This window comes from Xenopus laevis, chromosome 3L (genome assembly GCF_017654675.1).
Source record: "Xenopus laevis strain J_2021 chromosome 3L, Xenopus_laevis_v10.1, whole genome shotgun sequence".
NCBI classification, from domain to species: domain Eukaryota; kingdom Metazoa; phylum Chordata; class Amphibia; order Anura; family Pipidae; genus Xenopus; species Xenopus laevis.
The window spans coordinates 104,370,624-104,392,211 of NC_054375.1; the positions used below are offsets into that span (position 1 = coordinate 104,370,624).

Sequence of the window (21,588 nt, forward strand, 5' to 3'; positions counted from 1 at the left end):
TCTGCATGTGTGCAGTGGCGCGCGAGCTGCCGGGGGGCCCTGAGGGGGGTGCTGGCCCTGGCCCAATCGCACCCCCTGCTCCCCCGGTAGTAACACCACTGGCTGCGACCAGGCAGTCATGGCTAAAACACAATGCGCATGCCCAATGGGGGTGCAGAGGGGGCCCTGAGGTAGCAGCCCTGGTTGGCCCTAAGCCCCCCAGCCCAACCCTACGTTTTTTTGTTCCAAAATGGAATGCAGGGGCCTGCAGCAAATCATTTAGGCTGCAAAGCAGAGTGCAAATTGCAAAATAATAAGCCCAGTTTTTGCACTTTGCACCAGCATTCCAGTTGATAACTGACCCCTAAAATATTAGGACTTGATCATCATCATCATCATCATCATCATTTATTTATATAGCGCTGTCAAGATACGCAGTGCTTTACTGCAGTTATAGCAAACAGGGAATAAATGGTGGCTAACAGACAAGGACTTGATCTATATTTGTAATATTTGCAAAGGATTTTCATGGTTTTTTTAAACTACTGTACACTGAGGCTAACTACAATCTCATCAGGAAAACATAATTCTAAGCAACTTTGAAATATACATTTATTACAAATTTTCTATGGTTTTTATATTATTTGTATATGTATAGCTATTGAAAGCAGTGTCTGTCCCTTTCTATTCTCTGCACTGGTGGCTCAGACTGTTGACACAATGTAAGACAAGCTGTTGATTAACAGACCTGTCTGTGCTGGAGAACTAAGACTTTTGCAAAATTATTTAAAAGTAACAATCAATGCTGCTTGCAAATTCTTACCCTTTAACCATTGCCATTAACACAATAAATAGCATATTTCTAAGTAAAACATACTCCTGTGCATAAAACCTTTCAGTACTTGAAGAATAAGTTTTCCTGATGTGACATTTTCCTGGCCCTTTGAAAAATATAAAATGGGGTTTGGCCCTTTACTGGCCCATGTGTTCAGTCACTGACATACATGAAATCAGAATGTCATTGTGCACACAAGGTGGATTTTATCCAAAAAAAACACACATTCTGACTTAAAAAAATCTGTGTGACCTCAGTCTAATATTAAAAAGGAATATTTATAGTTTCTCCTGATTTATTACATAACACATTTTACAAGAGGGGGTACTTTATTCACTATATAATAATAATAATAATATCTGCAGATACATCTCTAATACCTGAAACTCAGTAAATATTTTATCCAAAAAAAACACACATTCTGACTTAAAAAAATCTGTGTGACCTCAGTCTAATATTAAAAAGGAATATTTATAGTTTCTCCTGATTTATTACATAACACATTTTACAAGAGGGGGTACTTTATTCACTATATAATAATAATAATAATATCTGCAGATACATCTCTAATACCTGAAACTCAGTAAATCAGGTGGCAGTTGGATTGAAAAGTGTCTTTTCTTGTAACTATGGCAGATACACTATAGTTCCCTATATCTATTACTAGAAACATCCAAAAGGTCAAAATAACTGTAGTTTCCACGAGATTTATTATGAGAGTATATCGTTCTTTCTTAATACAAGCACTAAACGCCACCGCATCTCTGAGAATCGTAAAAAAAAAACTACATAACCCAAAGGCCTTTGCGGCCGCTGCTTCGCGCTGCTATCCTGTAGAATTCCTCTGGGGAATAGTGACGTGTAGCCGGAGGAGGTGATTGGTCGATGCAAAAGTGAATTTGCCTTTTATGGAAAGGGACAGCCCCGGTGTGGAACATTGCTTTTCATTGTGAGTCGTATGAGTGATCAGTGTAGGCTGAGCTGTGCAGCATCCCAGTGGAATAGGAGTCCCACGGCACAGCAGGCTGTTCCCCTTCCAGGAACTGAGAGTGTCTGGATCGTTCTACGCGCCGCCTGTCTGGATGTGGCCGGTACCTGCTGCTCTATCAGAGCGTGTGTGAGTCCCTTCATGCAGAGCCCGGCTTGGATACAAACTACTGCTAGAAACCTTCTGTCCCTCTGAGTGATCCCCTGACTGGACCGTGCACAATGGTACGTACCACACTAGTTGCATGGGGCGCCACAACTATTCCATGTATTGCTGGGGGGTCCGAGAGTTGTTCCCCACGTTCTTTTCTCCGGTGATCCTATATCCACATTGCTATTGCGTTACCTATGCTCCCGGTGACACGAATAGAGCTCTCTCTCTGTATAACAATCCTCCCTTCTTCGTATGGATATATGTCTTCTTTCTAGGCGCCTCTGTGCGGCTGCATTGTGTTTATAGCAACCTGTTGTACTTCCATGTTTGCCTTAGCGAGTATTCCCTTTTACCTGTCTTCTACATCTTCAACATGTAGCCTTTCTGTTGTTGGAGAACTGCAACTCTCATAAACCCCCTGGCAGCTTCCTAAGGATGCTAGTGAGAGTTCAAGTTCAGCTGTGTGAAACATCACAGAGTGAGCTCGGGTTGTTAGTTGCCTTCACTCTGGAGATAATGGGTAATGGATAAATAAAAAGGTAATAATATAATGGTACAGAATATTGGGGAATGCCCCATGGGGAGTGGAGTACAGTTAGTACAGCTGCTGTAGACAAGAGGTAATGTCCATGGGGCCCCATACATCACAGGGGCTTTATTATGGGCAAAGGATATATCAGATGTGTAATAATTATTTAAATTGGGATGTCAAACCTACAGCCATCAAGATTTACAACTGCAATTCTCAGCATTGATACTGATAACTAATGACTGTAAGACAGGTTGTAACTAGGGTTGCCACCTGACCGGTAAAAAATATTCTTTGATGCCAATGTTATTAAAAGGAAAAAAAACTGCAAGAATATAGGAAGGCCAGTATTTTTTTTCCAGAAAAGGTGGCAACCCTAGTTGCAAGAACAACTAGGCAGGTGCAAATTTGACATTGCTCCCCTGGATGTTTTTTTTCCCTTCTTCAATTGGGACCCCAGCCTTCCTGGATTGGAAGTGGCATTTGACAATAGGGAGCCCCTGCTGAGTTCTAGGCTTTGCACTAGAAGGGAGTGGTTGTGCTCTTGCCCCTTTTCTGTACAATACTGAGAAATGGAAAGTAATTTGGAGGCAAGAAGGTAGTGTGAAATCATGTGTGTATATGTGCTAAATATTATGCAAAACACGGGGTGATGTGACAATGGAGAAAGAGGCCACTGGGGAGAGACACAAGGACACCCCCCTCCTACTTGCACATCTGTTCCTGCACACAAACTGGCTGGGTGGCGGGTCCCTACAGCTTCACTGAGCACTGAGTGTGAAGATATTAAATGTCTACAGTATATTTGACTCATCCCTTGTCTAAACCCTCCCCATGAATGAGCCTTTTTTCCATTCACTGTGGTCCTAATAGAGTGTAAACTCAAGGGAGCAGAGCCTTTTTTTTAAATTTTGTTTTACTAACTCTTGTATTGTTCTTGCCTACTCGGTTATCATTTGACTGGCACTTGTATGAAGAAGCCTGTGCTCTATCGTGTATCATTGCACAATAACTCTCAGCATTTGCTGTCAGGAGGTGTTGGCATATGTAGCTTGTATGATGTAAATGGCAGGTACTCAGAATGACATCTCCCTTGACCAGGCTTGTCAAATGAAAATAATAGGCCTGCCTATAAGCCTAGGAGTAAGTTCTAGGAGAGCACGAAGCACATATACCTAAAGGTATTGGATATGCCTTGACTAATTTAAGTTATTTACATTTTATAAGACTGCTCCTGGGATATGTCTTTTTTTATTGTCTGACATTCAGTTTATCCTGTCCCCTAGTTTAAGATACAGGGCTGTGCACCTGGGCTCCCACTTATACTGGTACTGAGTTTACCCTTGGAAATATAGTTGGACCGTATTGCTAGGTTTAGCTTAATTTCCTCATAATTTCTCCATAGACAATGACAGAACCTTTACGATACCTATGGCTGCTGTTTGACCAAGGTATGTGGGAAAATACCTCTGTCCAGACAAGCAATATGACCACTCCCACCTACACTTATAAACAGCAGTATTTAGTTAGTGTTATATAGCTGGGCCAAAGAATATTTATTTTATTTCTACATGTAAATGCAAATATGCAGATTCTTGTCCCAAGAATCTGCCTTATAAGAGACTATTTCTTGTAAAGCCCACAAACAATTGGAAGTGCCGCTTTTAATATTTTATTTATCCGAGTGTTTAAGAATACTGTGTGCATTCTCCCAGGGACTCTGCTACATGGGCATATCTGTGTGCAAAGCTCCCTACCAGTTTTCTTACTTTACTGACAAATGTGTGGCACATGGGCAGTTTAATTTACCTTGGCAACATAGGCCATTGAGACTCCTGGCAGTGCCCAAATAGTGTACTTTTTCCAGGTTTTTGCCAAGCACAAGTTGCTAATATGTAATGCTCCCTAGTGACACCTTCCAAGCACCCATTAGAGTGACATTGGTAATAAAAAGGAGGCAAGTGGCAGGCAGAGCTTGTAGTGAAGGAGTTAAACGTGTTCCAGTTATAGAATTCTATAACTTTTCAACAAGGAGATAAGTCTTTGCTGGTGACAGAATTGTGAATCTGTATATAATAGACGTGCAAAAGAACAGGATTCAAAACTGTATTGCTTATTACAATAGGGCAAGACCTTTCTGTTTTATGTTCATTTCTTTCTTTTAGGATAAGAGAAATTAACCGTGGCTCACAGGCTGCAGTACCCTGTACTTTGTAGAGGGAGGTACCACTTTGTGTGGACTGTTAGGTCAGCGTGAATGCTGAACATTCCACTGTGTGTGAGACCTGGGACATGGGCCCTGAATGAGGGGGTAGACATATTGCATGTGTATTGGGGCCCATTAAAGAACTCTGGTGAATGGGGCCTAGGTGTTTAATCTGTCTGAGGTTTACTGCAACACTCGGCAATCCTCTGTAAGCTTGATTTTTACCATATTCCCTTTTTTTGCATATTCCTTTTTTTGCATATTATGTAGCAATAGGAGCTTTGTGCGTATGATTTTATTCTGCAACATATCAGACATTAGCAACAATACTCTTAATCAGAATATTTTCCTCTGCAATTTTTTTCTCTCTGATCATATATTTTCATGGTGTGCTAATTCAGTATTACTCTCTTTCCCGGAGATGACCTTTAAACCACTGGTTCTATCATAATAATAAAAAGAATATGATGGCTGTATACATTATAGCACAGATTAGCAACCTGCATTTTTTGCAGAATTACAGCTCCCTGCACCCATGACAGCCTTCATCCATCAGAAAGATATAGGGCAGCAACTACTGCAAGACATCAAATTCCCTAGCTGTGTTTTATAAAATAGATACCTTCATACTTTCTTTTTGTATTTATTTTTGTAGAATATGTGCAATCTGTTTCTTTTTATTGTTTTAGTCCTTAAATGGTTTATTAGTGTGCTCCCTCAAAGGAAGATAGTTTTTCCTGCTGCTGCAGACTAATCTGTCATGCTGTCTGGATACTCGGTATTTTAAATCCCTGGTGGTAATCAATTTTTGTAGGCTGACACTTGCTTAACAGTTCTGGTACAGGTATGGAATCGGTTATCCGGAAACCCATTAGCCAGAAATCACCAAATTACGGAAAGGCCATCTCCCATAGACTCCATTGTATCCAAAGAATCCAAACTTTTAAAAATGTCCTTTTCTCTGTAATAATAAAACAGTAACTTGTACTTGATCAAAACTAAGATATAAATAATCCTTATTAGAAGCATAAGCAGCCTGTTGGGTTTATTTAATGTTTACATGATTTTCGAGCAGACTTAAGGTATGAAGATCCATATTATGAAAGATCCCTTATCCAGAAAACTCCAGGTCCCGAGCATTCTGATTAACAGGTTCCATATCTGTTCCTGCTTAGTGAGTGGAACTTGCAGCATGAGCAAGTTGTTTGCTGCAGGAATAGTGCTGTGTTTGTTTTTTTTAATAAGGAAAAACATAACAAATGCCATAAAACGATTTTTGAAGCACTCACTGAAAGTTTAGGTCACAGTCACCACCCCTTGTTTAATGAATTCTGTTTTAGACCTTGCTTCCACTTTCCATACTTGTATCACTATGGGGGGTATTTACTAAAACTTGATTTAACCCATTTTTTTAATTAAAACAAAACGTCCGTCCACAAATTTAACTCATTTATGAAAAAAAAAAAAAATAAGCTCAATAAAGTCAGTGTTGGGAAAAGGTTCGACAAAATTGTGTGACAATTCAAATCACACAACTTTTTTTTTTTTTGGATTATCATACAAAAAAACAGCTTTGGGGTTTAATAAATCTCTAAAAATGTTAGGCTTTTTTTTTCTCCTCTAAAAATTGAGTTTTCCTCTAAAAAATCTCAACCAGAGAAAAACCAAGCCTTCATAAATAGGCCCAACGTGTTTTCTGCCAGCATGGAAGGGTCGGGCAGCAAAAGTAGCATTCGTGGATGACTGACTATGTGAGATGCTGTTAATGAAAGGGTTAAGACACCAGTTGCCACCCAGCAAGCAGAGAGGGGAGGATGACTGATCCAGGGACCCCTGCCTAAAGAAAAAGCCATCATTGTTTGCTCCACCTTCCACACTGAACATATTTACCATTTTTTTCAACTGGGTTCACCTACAAGGTGAATGGAATCAGTGTTTCAATAGAGCACAGTGTGTGCCTTAATCTTTGTACTTGTTCTACCCTTTGCTCGTACTACCCATCTATATAACTGTAGCTTTCATATCTAGGAGAGCCTGCAGGCTGTAACTATAGTTTTACTTGTAGGCTGATTATTAGTGTGGTGGGCTAACCCTGATGCTGTAGATCTGCAAGTATTTTCCATGAAGGCAACTGCAAAACTACTCGTCGAGCAGTTGTATAAATGAGCACACTGTGTCACTAAGGGAGGCTGCACATTATGGGGGTTATTTATTAAGGATCAAATTGTGTTTTCTATGAAAATTCAAGTTTTTCAAGGTTATTATTTTGGTCTAAAGTCACTTTTTCAGGTTTAAAATTTATTTTTTTTTTTTTTTTTTTTTTAGAAAAAAACTCAAATTTTTTAAGCCTAGAAATAGCTTGAATCTGAAAATATACAAGCCCCCTACAAGAAACCATTTGAGTTGTGAGTTCATTCAAGGTATAAAACCCGCTATATGATCAGTCGATGGAGTGCTGAAAATTGTGCATTTGTGACTGAGCAGAAAGACATTTCCCTCGCAGTGTTAAACTAATAAATAAAGTACCCCCTCTTGTAAATTATAAGGATATTATAAGTTACCAAGGAGTTTCATAATCATATAAAAACACGAGGCCGAATGTTTTTATACAGGGCATGAAACTCCGAGGTTACTTCTAATATCCTTATATTTTGCAACTGGGGGTACTTTATTTATTATAATACACAAGTTTCAGTGAGTCATGTGACAGAAATGACATCAGAACTCACCGTTTATAACTGATGACATCAGAACTCACCGTTTATAAGGATATAATTTATAAGATATTCATAGTTTTGTGTATTGTATTGATATACATCTTGTTTTGTAAAAGTCACAGGTTAGGGACATTTCTAAATTGTTAACAGTACAGAAATGGATGGGGTGATGCCATAGTCAAAGGCTTTAGAAGAGGAATTTTATTGGATTTCAGTGCTCCTAGTATCTTTATAGCTGTCTTTATCAATTAGGCAGGCTTCTCTTTATCAATTCTCTCAAGGCAAGCAATATATCCCCTTTCTACTTTATCTATAATTACAATGACGCAGACAAGGTGCATAATTCTGGTGCAATAAATGGGGTTTTAAATTAGAAATAGTTTCCCTTTAAGACTGTTGAAGGAAGTGAAACTTATTGATGTGAATTATTTATTAAAGTAGGGGGAAAAAAATCTCTCTTGGGCAGTGGCAGCTTTGTCATTGTGAGTCACCTTGCTGCTGCTTGAGACAGAGGCGGTGTATCCATTACAGTTTGCTACTGGTGTACGATGATCCCTAGAGAATCAGCAGCATGTATTAGCACAAGTTCTGTCTGGTGGAAATGAGTCTCTTTAGTATTAATTATAATAATAATTATATGCAAGATAATATTTCTGGAGCAGTATGGCCTTGCCTGCATATACAATCTACGTTTGGTGCCTAACCAGCCAGGAAAATGGCTTTTTGTGCTAAAAAAGCTTAGCAAGTCTTTACATCCTTTCCTTAGGGAGTATACTGTAAATCCAGATCCAAAGTCATCATGCCTTTATCAAATTCACCAAACCAGAAGTTTTGTGGTCTGGTTGGATCTTGGCCATGTACTGTTACACTCCTAATCAGCCTAATTGGATCAGGTCAAAAAGGCCCAAACAGGTCCAATAAATTGTGAATGTCTATGGCATTTTACAGCAACCCCTTTAGTGAGTCCCATGTGACTTGACGTGTGCTTTATGGATACAGAGAGTTAATCCCATAGCTGAATTTCTGTAAACATTTCACAACTTTCAGATTAGGTATAGGCAAATTTAGATCTTAAATGTTAGAACTTTTTTTTTTTTTAGCTGGCCAGGGATCCAGAATATCTTTGTGTTTTGTTTGGCCACTGCAAAGTGATATTTGATCAGGTTTTGGTTCTGGGACCTGAGAACTAGTTATTATTCTTAATCATTCTTGGTCATACCAGCTGGAGATGGTACAAAAATAACATTTATGAATCATTTTCATGCCAGTCAGTTTTAGAAAAGCCATGTTTTTTGCATGCCACTGCATCCTATTTAGTTTTAAAGAAATGGAAAGACAAGTAGTAAAATATATGGTAAGTTGCTGATACTGAAGAATATACTACCTTAGATGTTAGTTGTTTCTTTTTTTTACCTTCCTGTGGAGGTCCATGTATGTGGCCCAGGTATTTTTACATCCTCCGTCTGCTTATGTACTCTGTTGGTTGCTGTGTAGGACATCATCTTTTAAAGGAGTTGTTCACCTTCCAAACCCTTTTTTAAAGTTTTTTTTTTAGATTGACTAGAAGTGAAGACTTTTTTTCAATTGATTACCATATTATATTTTTCGCCTTTTTCCAAAAGGGGCAGTTCCCCTTTAAGTTAACTTATGTATGGAATGGAATTAACTTTTCAATTGGTCTTAATAATTTATTTTTATAATTTTTTTTAAAATATTTGCCTTTTTCTCCTGACTCTAATGGGGGTCACTGACCCCATCTAAAATATAAATGCTCTGTAAAGCAACGAATATATTGTTATTGCTACTTTTTATTATTCATCTTTATATCCAGGCCCTCTCCTATCCATATTTCAGTCTCTTATTCAAATCAAAGCATGGTTGCTAATTTAATTTGGACTGGAGAGCTGCTGAAAAAAAAGCTAAATAATAAAAAATAAAAATCAATTGCAAATTGTCTATCTACATAGATATACTAAAAGTTAACTTAAAGGTGAACAACCCCATTAAAGTTGAATGTAGAGTCCTGCAGCCGGTCGTGTACCCGCGGGTTATCCGCAAAAACCTGCGGTACCCTGCGAGTTGCAGATTCGCGTATAGACACGGGTCGGCGGTTTTGCGGGTCACGAGTCGGGCCGTGGGTCTTCTCAATAGCGATTTTTACTCCTTTTTTCTGATAATGCCTACTTCTGATGAGGTCACTTCTGGTTTACAATGACAGCACTTCCTGTTTTACTCCTTTTTTTCTGATCACACCTACTTCCAATTATGTCATTTCCAGTTTACAATGACAGCACTTCCTGATTCTTGATGGTCAGCGGGTCCAGGTTGTGTATAAGGTACTTGCGGGTCAGGTAGTGGGTCCAAGCGGGTAAGAATGCAGGTTGCGGGTCCGGGTTGCGGATTGCAGGTTGCCGGTATGGGTTCCGCGCAGGACTCTAGTCGAATGTTCCTGTCTCTGGTGTTTCAGTCTGTTTCCAAATAGAGTCTGAACTGTTTTTGCTACATTAGTAGATACATTTCTCAGGAGTATTAGCAACTATTATATAAATTCTAACAGTTACCTTTAATGAAACTCATGGATTCTGCTCAGCAGGGCCGAAGATACGAAATGTATCAACTTGTGTAACAATTTAGAACAGTTGCTTTAGAACTACTTTAGAAAGACATAAGCTGAAAAATGAAACTTTAAACTTTAGTATTAGAAAAATGGTCACAAATCGAAGAGAAAAAAAAAAGTAACTGAAATAAGTCTTTATTTCTGGTAAACTAGTGCTGGAATAAATTTTGAAGCGTGAACAACCCCTTTTAGATTATATGACCCTTGAACATGTAGTATACTGGGTAATAGACCCACAATATGAAAAGAGTGAAATAGCCCTCTAATGATATATATAGCACAAGGTCTCTTTTGGGAGACCAAACCTAAGTCAGTGGTTCCCAAACTGTAGCTTTGGGGTCCAGCCTGAAGGCCTGTAAAGTTGAAATTTGGGGAGAATGCCTATTTGCTCCCCTAGAAGCTAGAAGGTTAATTATGGTGAAATATGATCCACATATTGGCTTGCTGAAAAGCGCTTCTGTCGCCTTGAATAAGAAATGCCTGATTATCTTAATTATCTTAATCATCACGATTCCCATAGACTATAAAGGGAGGCAGTATTCAAAAAATATTCTGTAGTTTATCACCAAGGTTTACTGTTGGTTGGATATTCACCTAGGGGTAATGTCACACCTGGAGATTCAGGGAGATTTAGTCGCCCGGCAACTAATTGCCTCTTCTTTGGGGTGAATAATCTCCCCGAACTGCTTCCCCGTAGTTATCTGAAGTTTTGCCTCACGAGGAAAAAGAAGCGCCGCGAGTGCCATGCCGCAGATGTTTTTTCATTGTAGCCGGTGGAAGACGCAGGGAAGCAGTTTGGGGAGATTAGTCACCTGGTTACTTTCTGCCACATTGGGTGACCCGCATAGAATAAGCTTATTTGATAACCATGGAAGAACCAGTACACAGTTCTATTAATAAATCTGAGTTGGCAGGCTCCTTGTTGGGCAAACACACGCACTTCTCTTTTTATACATGACTAATGAATTCATGTTGCACATTAGGTGATTGCACTCAAAACGTTTCATTCCACTAAAAAAGCCTTGTGTTGCCATTATCTAGTCAGTTGTTATTACATTATTGCTAGCCTATTTATTATTTCTAACTATAAAATAATTGTTCAGGTTGGTTATACCTTCGCATATGGGCAGAAATATTTCACAGCAATTTTGCCTAGTGATGTGTGTGAATACAAGAGACATACCTGGCAATTTGTAAGTAAGCTTCACATCCCAAAAGGCATTTCTGGTTGCTCAGCCAAACCCCTAGGGTCACTGAACTGGTTTCTCATCACACCTTATTACATGCACAATGCTTACCATCCTTCTATGAATATCTGTTACACTCGGCTGCACAAACTACAAGAACAAATGGCTATTTCTGTAGAATCATGCAGAAAAATACAAAGATATGTTAAAGGTCAGAAAAAACAGACACTGGAGTTTAATGCATGGTCATGATTTTTTGTGTAGGGCATGAATTAGAAGTAATGTTTAAATACTAACCCTAGATGTATGGGTTTAGGTTCTGTATAGTGTTAAATTGAATGTACAGCCTTCAACACTAATTACCTAATGGGTTACTTTTATAAAGCAGAGAAAGTGGCATAATGGGGTTGAGCACATTGGAAGCTGTTGCCTTATCCAGTTTGATAAAATGTATCCACATTCTGTGCTAAACAGATTACTGCCACAAAATGTGTATTAATGACAGCAAACCTACAGTATCTCGGGATTCAGGTTTTCGTAAAGGTTCTTTTTTAAATGGCTCAAATTGCTGTCTTTCTCTTACATGGTATCTTGGGTGTCAATGGCATTGGAGAATGGATTTTAAAAGCAAGGAAGCGTGTTTCCCATTATAGATTGAGAGATCTTGTGGTGTTGGGTAAAGAGTCATTATTGTGACAGTCACCAAGCCCTTTTATAAAGGTAATTTGTACAGAATAATTGTTATACCACCACAATAAAAAAGCTGTAATAACAATATAAAATGATGGGAATCACATACCTTACTTCCACATTCAGTAACCACGCTGATCATGTGTTGGAAGCAAAAAAGATTAAATATATTTTCCATTGTTCAGTCATCTGTTCCTTTCAAAAATATTAGCACTGATCATTTTTGCACATATAATTATTAACAAGTTAATCATATTTACTGTGATTTGGTCAGTCACTGGGCACCATCGGCATTTTGTGTTGTAATACTGTGATTAATATAGTATTATTATTAGAAGATTGCCAAGCCCCCCTACCACATCAAGGTAAAACACCACATGGTGGTCCTATTTATCATAAATCTTATAGGCTGGCACCTCATTGCATGGTTGCTTTTTCTGTGGAAAATGTGTGTTTTACACAGCATGAAAAAGGTGCTTAAGACAAAGTGAATAGCTGGGTCACCATATGGGGTTTAGCACAATGTGGTCTGGTGGCTTGGCAATTTTAATTGACACAACTTGCTGTGGGAACCTTGGCTGTATGGCCAGGTCCAGGGTAGAGTTCAAGGGTTCCCCTCTGTCAGTAGGTGCAGTTGCACACTAGTAATCAGAAAGGAAGGATGGACGAATGGCAAAAAGGGGAAAGTGTTTGGACGCAAGTACCTTAAAGTGTACTCTCTACTGCGTCCATTTTAGACCAACAGCATTTGTGAGTGTGCTTGTATATGATCCCTTTAATATGATGAACTGTTGAAGGTCTGTTAGATGTACAGTAATCTGATAAGCCATTCAGAGGCATCATTATTGCTGGCATTTTTAGTTGCCATAGTGCCATAGCTCGCATATTTGTTTTGCCTTCACTTCTGGCTTAGCAGATGTCCAGTTGAATATGGACATAGGTTACTGCTTGAAATCCTTAACAGGCCAGTGGCACATTAGGCTTTTCCTAGCCCTCCTGCACAGGATCCCCTTCCAGCATTTACTTACTACTGCATTCGGCACAAAATCAAAATGAATATATTTAAGGCTTTTGAATCAAGGGTTAAAGATGCCGATGCTTGTTGAGGTGGTATGACATTCCAAAGTGTTTAACTGTAGATTTTTGGTGTAAAGAACATTCAGGGTTTTAGAACAAAAATGAGTTCCATGTGTCTGGTTATACAGTCTGCATTCTAGTGCTCTGCCTACTTTTTTCTGTGTGCATAGATTGAATTGGAAATATAGCCTGTTTTATAAGAAAGGAATACTTTTTTTCCTGTAAATATATATTAAATAATTGGGTTTGGTTGATATGCTCAGGAAACTTTATAAATCTGGATATGTGTGTGTATTCAGATCAGTGGGAACAGCCATGATGAGGTTATTTTATACTCCGATTTTATTAATGAAAACTGACCTCCAGTTGCCAAATCCTCTGGACTAATGGTAGCTTTCCGAGCAATAGTCTTGAAATGGAACTCTTAGATTACTCTTGTGTCAAACAGAGAAGAGGGCTGTTCAGCGTAAAGCCATAACTAGGTACTATAATTGTACACATTGCCCTTATATAATTGCACAGTTCTGTGTATTCGGGTGATGGCACACAGAGCAGTTAGGTGTTTTCCCGCTCAAGTCTTTTAACAAATTCCTTATAACTGCCCCCATCTATTTCTATGTTTATCATTTGCAGCTTTGGGGTGTACTTGCAGGTCTGGGCGAAAATGCATTAGCCAGTCAATTACCATACAAACAAATGGGGGGGGGGGCACGCATGTGCGTTTAGTTGCTCACCCTTGGAGTGGGGAAAATTCTTCAGGGATAAAACACATGGAATAGCCTCCTTTGCCATTACCCTAAATAGACTACAAGTTACTATTTATTTTTTTTTTGTTTGTTTGTTTGTTTGTTTTGTTTCCAGCACATGCCTGTAAAAAGTAAATCCATCAGAATGCCACAGAATCTGCATACCAGGTCTGGCATGTCACTGGTTGCTAGAAGAAAGCAGCAGTGACAGAACACTGAAGAGTTTGAAAAGGCTAATAAAATGCAAGAGCTCCTCATGCCAAACATGAATAAAGTACTTGTGTGTGTAATTCAACTGGTACTTCAAGGCTGTAACTTCCTGTTATTATTATATGATGTCAGAAAAGGAGAGTCCTTAGTGCAGACAATCATTGTGTAGCCAAATGGATTACAGGCACAGCTAAAACAAACCAGTCAGTCTGTGTTCCAGTTAAAGGAGAAGTCAGGCTGAACAAAGGTTTAGGCTAGAAATACTACGCCTTTCTTTTGGACCACCGCAGCCCTTTAGCAGTGAAGATCAGTGCTTCCCCATCTTCTTTTATGCTGATTCACAACACATGCTCTGGGCTGCTGTCTATATACAATAACAAAAACTCCTAAAATACAAGACTGATTCAGTTCAGATTCACATGGTAGCATATAAACCAGTGTATCCTTCATCAGAAATGATTAATAATCAGCCCTGTTTTGATGATATCTAAAGACCCCTAAATTAAGGAGTGCACCCCTTGGTGATTATCTAGGAAGCACTTTTGCCCCGGAGTCTGTTGCTGTCTGCAGGGAGTGCTGAATCAAAAACCCAGTGTTTGGTGCAGAGAGCACCGTCAGGAGGCACAGCAGCCCTGATACCCCCTAAATTGTGTGTCCAAATGATGTGCAAGTTTAGGGGTGGGGGGATGCTTACATGCCTTCCCACCCTCCCTTCTTGGTAAAAATGCTGCAAAACGCAGACAGCACTTCATTCAAGGGGCTCTGAAAAGGAGTGCAGAGGCCAGTGGCTAGTTACACAGTGCAGGCCACAGTGTGCAAAGTGCATACAGAATGGCAGATTGTGGCCTTTAACACCTTACATATGGTGTCCTGCATTGTAAATGCTGTGATGCTGAGCTGATGTTTTTTTGTTTTTTTAAAACTCACATTTTTGGAGATTCATTATACCCCACTGCTGGAAATAGATCAAATCCAAAACCTGTTGAGGTGCAGAGGTCCCTTCAACCATTTGAAGATATTTGTAGCCTTCATGATGTTGTGGGTTTCGCTCGAAAACTCGATTAATTCAAGTTTTCAGGTTGTTCAGGATTTTATTAAATCGGAAAACATTCGAGTTGTGAGTTCCATCGAGGTATATAAAAACCTCACAAACCTCTAAAACTCGACCTTTGGTTAAAAACCCCCCGTGTATACAAGGCCTAACAAGATCTAAGCTACAGCAGGCTGATTCTGTGAGCATGGATCATTACTGGTATAGGGCTGCTCTACCTTTGGGCTGGTACAGTAAGTTCAGTAAATACAGAATTTATAGCCATATTATTTTTTACTCTTTTTAGTTATGCTTCAATGAGCAATACTTTTCTCATACAACTGATGTGCCACATCCTCCAAACCTAGCTTTGAAAAATGGTATATTTATTTATATTCCTGTGTTCCAAGGTACAAATCCTCCCTCGACATACAGTTTAGCTGGAAGTGGTATTCTGAGTCCGCAAAAAGACTGACGTACTAATTTTTTCTTTCACAATGTGGCCTGGTGATTGTTATTTTAGCTAGCTGTCCTGATATTTATGCTGACAGAGCCAAGATAAATGTAATGATATCTAAAAATAGTTTTAGTCTGAATACAAGAATTTCCTAACTTTTGCTTTTCTCCAGTTTTTTTGTTCCGGTTGTTGATCACATGTATATAGGGACAAGCATGTGTAAAATTGCAAATGTAAATGTGCAGCTTATTTATTATATTGTAGATTGATTTTTTTTTTTTAAATGTTCCCGCGCATATACTTCCTAAAGGTGGGCCGATAAAAGCTGCCGACAGACTGAGTCGGCAACTTATTGGCCCCAGACGGGCTTCCCCGATCGAGATCTGCCCAAAAGTCGGGCAGATCTCAATCGGATGGGACAAAAAATCCCTTCGGATCGCGGTCGCATCTGTTCGTTGATGCGGTCCCGCGATCCGACCGCCCGTTCCCATTCGTTAGGATCCGATCGTTGGGCCCTAAGGTGGGCATATCGGAGAGATATCCACTCGTTTGGCGATGTGGAGAGAGATCCGCTCATTTGGCGCCAAACGAGCGGATCTCTCTGTGTATGGCCACCTTTAGTCTGGAAAGTCATGAGATTCGATCAAATTAATGCAGTTTTAAATGCTTTTCACTATGGTTTAACAACAAAAGTCAAGCTATGTTTGTCGTTGATATTTAAATGGAAAATGTACTGTTACTTGTATGGTTTGTATTTCAGTAATAGTTCATTCAGTAATAAGATATTAGAGCTTTGCCCAGAACATTACCCTTCCGTGTTTAATGGAATAACAGGCTTAAAGTTTGCTAGTAACCCATAGCAACCAATCAGATGTTTGCTTTCAAACCACAAGCCAGGAAAGGATGCCTGCCGGTAACTTGCTATGGAGCTAAAGATTTCTAGATTATAGGCGCCTTCATACTCATGAACTAGACCCATAATTCTTTTGGATTTGCCTGTACCTTTTCTGCAGAACAGCACTTATAGTGGTCACATATAGACTAAATGGTACCTATGTTAGTGTATGTTTAAATACAAAACAATTGGGTGTGTTCTCATGCTTGAAAATAACAATACCCAATACAATTACTGCCCTTCACATATTGCTATTTTGTGTTTGCAATGCCATGCATATACATCATTGAGCTGTGTCACAAGGCTACACTAAAACTGTGCAAGGACTTTCCCATTACCAATATAGGCTTGAGAGCAGTTTATATATCTGGAATATGGGAAGCCCAATTATCTTTACCACTCCCATATACTTATAACACATCTACTACTGCTGCCATAGAGCCTATTAAAGTGGTGTAAAAAAAGCAAACAAAAAATACATGGCCTCCTATTGGACAACCTGCTTCAGACTATAACCTGGGCCATGTACCCAATTTATGGCAGGGTGTGTTAATAGTCATTGGTGCCATATGCACATGGGTGAGGCTGAACAGGAGTTATTTATTTCACATCGATGTTCATAGATCTCACGAAGGTTCATCGTTTTAACATTAGTCTTTCCTGTAAGGGCTGATAAGGACACAACCCAGTATAGATAGGAAAACTGTGGTTCTGCAGAATATTCCATTGGCCCTCAGTCTCCACATAAAAACTGTGGTTTCCAAACTGTAGGGATGATCCTCCTAAGGGGGCCTGGAGCAGAGGTTGGGAGACCCAGCCTAAAGGCCAGGTAAGGTAACATTTGAGAACAGTGCCAGTTTGCCCTGCCAGATTTCAGTAGGGTTAATGGCGGTATATAGCCTTGTTATGGGCTACAGGGGGATCTAAATAAATGTTGTACCTTAAATCCTTAATGTTGGACCTTATAATAATAATAATAATAATAATAAATGTGTGGATGTGCCTACAACTTCTGTATATGACTGCATTCTTTATTCACAACATGCCTTCAAAATTAGTTGTAAGATATCCACCAACTTTCTTTCTTTCAAGACGGACGTGTAGCTAGCCACAAGCTGAACCAGTCCTGACAATGATCTGTACTGGGTGGGGCTGGGTAGTGTTTATTTATATAACAAAAAAGAAGACAAAATAACGACAATGACATCAGTGTATGTGACATGCAATATTCAGCATTAACTGGAGGTATAAGTTCTGTAATTTTCACCAGAATGCAGTATCACACCATGTAGTGTACTTGTATATAACATTGGGATTTTCACTAATCTATGCTCCTTGGTACGTTGTCTTTTTACAAGTTGCCAAGTGATGTGAGGCGATTTACTGTATTTAAAGGGCAACTAAAGTCCTAGGTTAAACATTATTTTAATAGTCACTGCTTTGGGGTGTTGTATAAATGATGCACCTAAAGGTGGCCATAGACTCAAAGATCCGCTCGTTTGGCGACATCGCCAAACGAGCGGATCTTTCCCCGATATGCCACTAAACTGCGTGGCTATATTGGGGTAATTCGAGCGTTCGGCCGTATGGCCGAACGATCGAATTACGATGCACCAAGCGGCTCCGACGGGTCGGTCGGGTAAAAATCCAACCTTCCCGAACGATATCGTGGCCAGATATCGATCGGGAAGACCCGTCGGAAGCCCCCATACACGGGCAGATAAGCTGTCAAATCGGTCCAAACGACCGATATTGGCAGCTTTATCTGCCCGTGTATGGCCACCATTAGTTCCAGTTCCTTTACCCTGCATACCTGAAAAGCACAGGTACATACTTAAACCCTAGTGGAGGCCAGGCTATAGAACTGCAGAAGGTTCGTTTAGGGAGCCCAGGGAGTTCTAATTTAATTGTGTTGCCAGCTTAGGAAACTGGTTCTATCCTATGACTATTCAATTCATGGTAATACAAAGCTTTAGTTTAGATACTTGAGCCAGGTCTAATTGAGATGGATCCTCACTCCATATACTGCCCCACCTTGCCATCAGCAGCTTTATCTGCACCTTTACAACCCCTGAAACATGAAGTAATAGCTTTGTTAAACCAGAAATGGGCAGCCAGTATGGAAAATGAGATGAAGAAGCCTATTTTGCAAGGAATAGAGTAAAATTATATATAAGACTCAACCAACAAATCACTGACTTGCTATCCTAAATTTACCTATCATCTACTACCCACATACTGTATATATGTTCCTGTGGATACCTAGCATGGGTCATGAGTGGCCATTTGGTAAAGGCCTGCTTATATAGTTAAGGTACAGGGACGTGTTACAGTAGCTTAAGTTTCAAAATAAATACTCTCCTTCCGTCTCTTTCCACACAACTGTTTCACAGTGGAAATCTGCTGCTACAGTCGATGAAGAGATTTTTATATGTGGGGGCATATTGTATTAATTATGACCACGTAAGCTCACTCCTTCTGAAAAGAGCGCTGTTTATCAGGAAGCCTGTGACTCTCCAGCTGCTTCCGAATTAAAATTATGGCAACCGTCACAGATGCTGCTGCGTTTTATATGGACTCAGAAATGGCCGTGTGCATGCGTATAATGATCTATACAAACCAAATTTCTGAAGGAAATCAGTCCTGAATTAAGAAATCCGTTGTCTTTAGTGCATTTGGATTTCATTGTTAGTAGGTTGTGTCTGCTTTAATGCAGCACTGTAGGCTTTATAAACAGGTCTAATAAACAAGTTAATGGTTGAACAAAAATTCGGTTAAATGAATAAACTGGTTTAAATTGATTTAAACCTATTGAGGAAGGCTTGTCTCAAGGGAAGATTAGCATCATGCTACTTGTATTGGGCGAGAAATATGTTTCATCATAAATGACTTGCTCTATAGTAAAACTACCACTACTCTTCTGCATACAGCTGCTCATGATTTCCTCTTGTGACATCATCCTCTGCTGCAAGGGTGTATAGCGTGTGTGAATGGGACATATTGGCATTGCTTAGCCAATTACGGTACATTAGTGGCATCAGATAAAATAACAGTAACCATTTTCTTTTTCCATTCATGGGTATATTGTTCTTTGTGCCATTTGCACAAACATCAGAATATATATATATATATATATATATATATATATATATATATATATATATATATATATACATACAATTACCCAGATTGGTTTCATATTGGGTTACATTTTGTTTTAAACCTCTATTAAAAAAAACCACATTAATCCTTAGTCATGTTTTCCAGTGTAATCTGGAGGCAAAACAAAGTGGTGTTCCAGTGTGAAATGAGAAATGATTGCAAGCCAAAAGCCATATGGTTAGGCAATTTTGCCTTTGATAGGATAAACATAAATGTGTGGAATGCTTCAAAGTATTGTTATAAGCTGGTGCATCAGGCAGTAGAAGCCAGAGCACAACTGGGAGAACTGTAATTACAAAACCGGAAGGCTTGTACATGTTGCACATTATCAGAGGAAAAGCGTTCACTGATTAATTTCCCAATGGAAATAGTTTGATGATTATTACCAGAAGGTACCATAAAAGAATCAAATGAAACCTGTTAAAGGGGGGAAATAGGAAAGGTTGAACGTGGGAAAAGGATTGTGTGAAAAGGATATGCATAGCATAAGGCAGATTGTTTTGTACTTCAAAATGGTATATATTTTGCTTGGTTTCTCTCCTGTATGTGTATATATATAATATACAAGAGCCATGAATATCCTGTAGATGATATCCTTATAAACGGTGACTAGTGATGTCATCCGTTATAAACGGTGAGTAGTGATGTCATTTTTGTCACACGACTCACTTAAACTTGTACATTATAATAAATAAAGTACCCCTTGTTGGAAAATATGAGGATATTAGAAGTAACACCTCGGAGTTCCATGTCCTGTATAAAAGCATTGTACTGTTGCCCTGCATTGGTAAAAGTTATGTGTGTGCTTTAGAAAGATTTCTATAGCTATTGGGGCAGCCATTCAAGGAACAGGTTACATAGAATATAACAGATGCACTCTGTAGAATATCATTGTATTCTATGAGCATATCTGTTATCTGCTAGGTCACCTGTGCCTTTTCTCCTTTTTCAGCTTGAATGGCAGTGCAGGTCAACCGTACATTATATTATAATTGCTTTAAAATGCTGTTATTTGTTTGTGTTACTGTTCCTTTAAATGATGTGGGGCATAAATGAGATCTTGCCACCGATTGAAATTTCACTGCTTACTATATAATTCTATAGGATTTTTAATGGTGTATTTATCAGAAAACGAACTCTCACTTTCATCCATTGATAAATATGCCCATGAAAAATCCCATAGATATTCATAGAGAGTGGTGGAATATTTATTTAAAAAGCTACACTTTTTAAATAAATATACCCTATTGTATCGGGCATTAATGGAATTGTCACAGACCTGAAAATACTATAATCAATGTTTTCCTTTCTTCTGGTCATCACTCCTGAACTTGCAGAGCGACAAGAATAAAACGAACGATAGTAAAGCTGCAAGTAAAATGTCCTTTATTAATGATAAAACTCTGGAGTTCTGACTGAATCAATATAAAGCCAACCAGACCCATTTATTTGTTGATGGTTTGAGAAGGAAGGTGGTTCTAGGAGGTTCTAGTAACAATAATACAATTAGACTTTTAGGCTGCAGTTCAAGCTAGGAATGTCAGCCCATGGGACCTCAACCATCTGAAGATAATGGGAATTATGAAAAAATCTAGAGTGTTGTGAGTTTAACATCCCTGTTGTAGAGAGGGGAATCAGGGGCTTATTCAGGTTACAGACATTCAAGCAAGGCATTCATAATTGTTTCTTCCTTTTCAATGCAGACTGGGCAGAGGGAACAGCTGTAATTTGGCAATAAGTTCTAGCAATCTTGGAAAAGCATTGTAAAAGCATCTCATTCACCAAAGCTCTGTTTCCAGTGGTAAAAACACATGTGCAAGAAATGCAGAGACATAAATCAAATAGAGGGATGCTTGTGTGGGATATTGGCTGTGGATTTCTGACTAAATCAAGGCTGGTTTTCTCATAGAAGGTGGGTCATCAGCATAATTTTTTGTAGTGTCCTGTCCATCTGCAACACTTTGTGCCCATTAAGTCAGATGTCACAGTAGTTTAGTGCAGTGCTGTGGTTATAGTTACATATCTAGTATAAGTAAATCTAAAGCAACTAGATTTGCTGAGTAATCATTGAAGACGTTTCACTTCTCATCCGAGCAGCTTCCTCAGTGCA

At 39.1% G+C, this 21,588-nt stretch overlaps 1 protein-coding gene across 1 annotated transcript in view; it reads left to right on the top strand.

Moving 5' to 3' along the window:
- The first annotated feature begins 1,744 nt into the window (after positions 1–1,744).
- Positions 1,745–21,588, top strand: part of myo1e.1.L (myosin IE, gene 1 L homeolog) — a 104,519-nt gene continuing 84,675 nt past the window's right edge. The window contains exon 1 of the mRNA XM_018253019.2: positions 1,745–2,026. Within this exon, the coding sequence (XP_018108508.1) occupies positions 2,024–2,026 (3 nt within the window). The 5' untranslated portion in view covers positions 1,745–2,023. The remainder of the gene's footprint in view (positions 2,027–21,588) is intronic.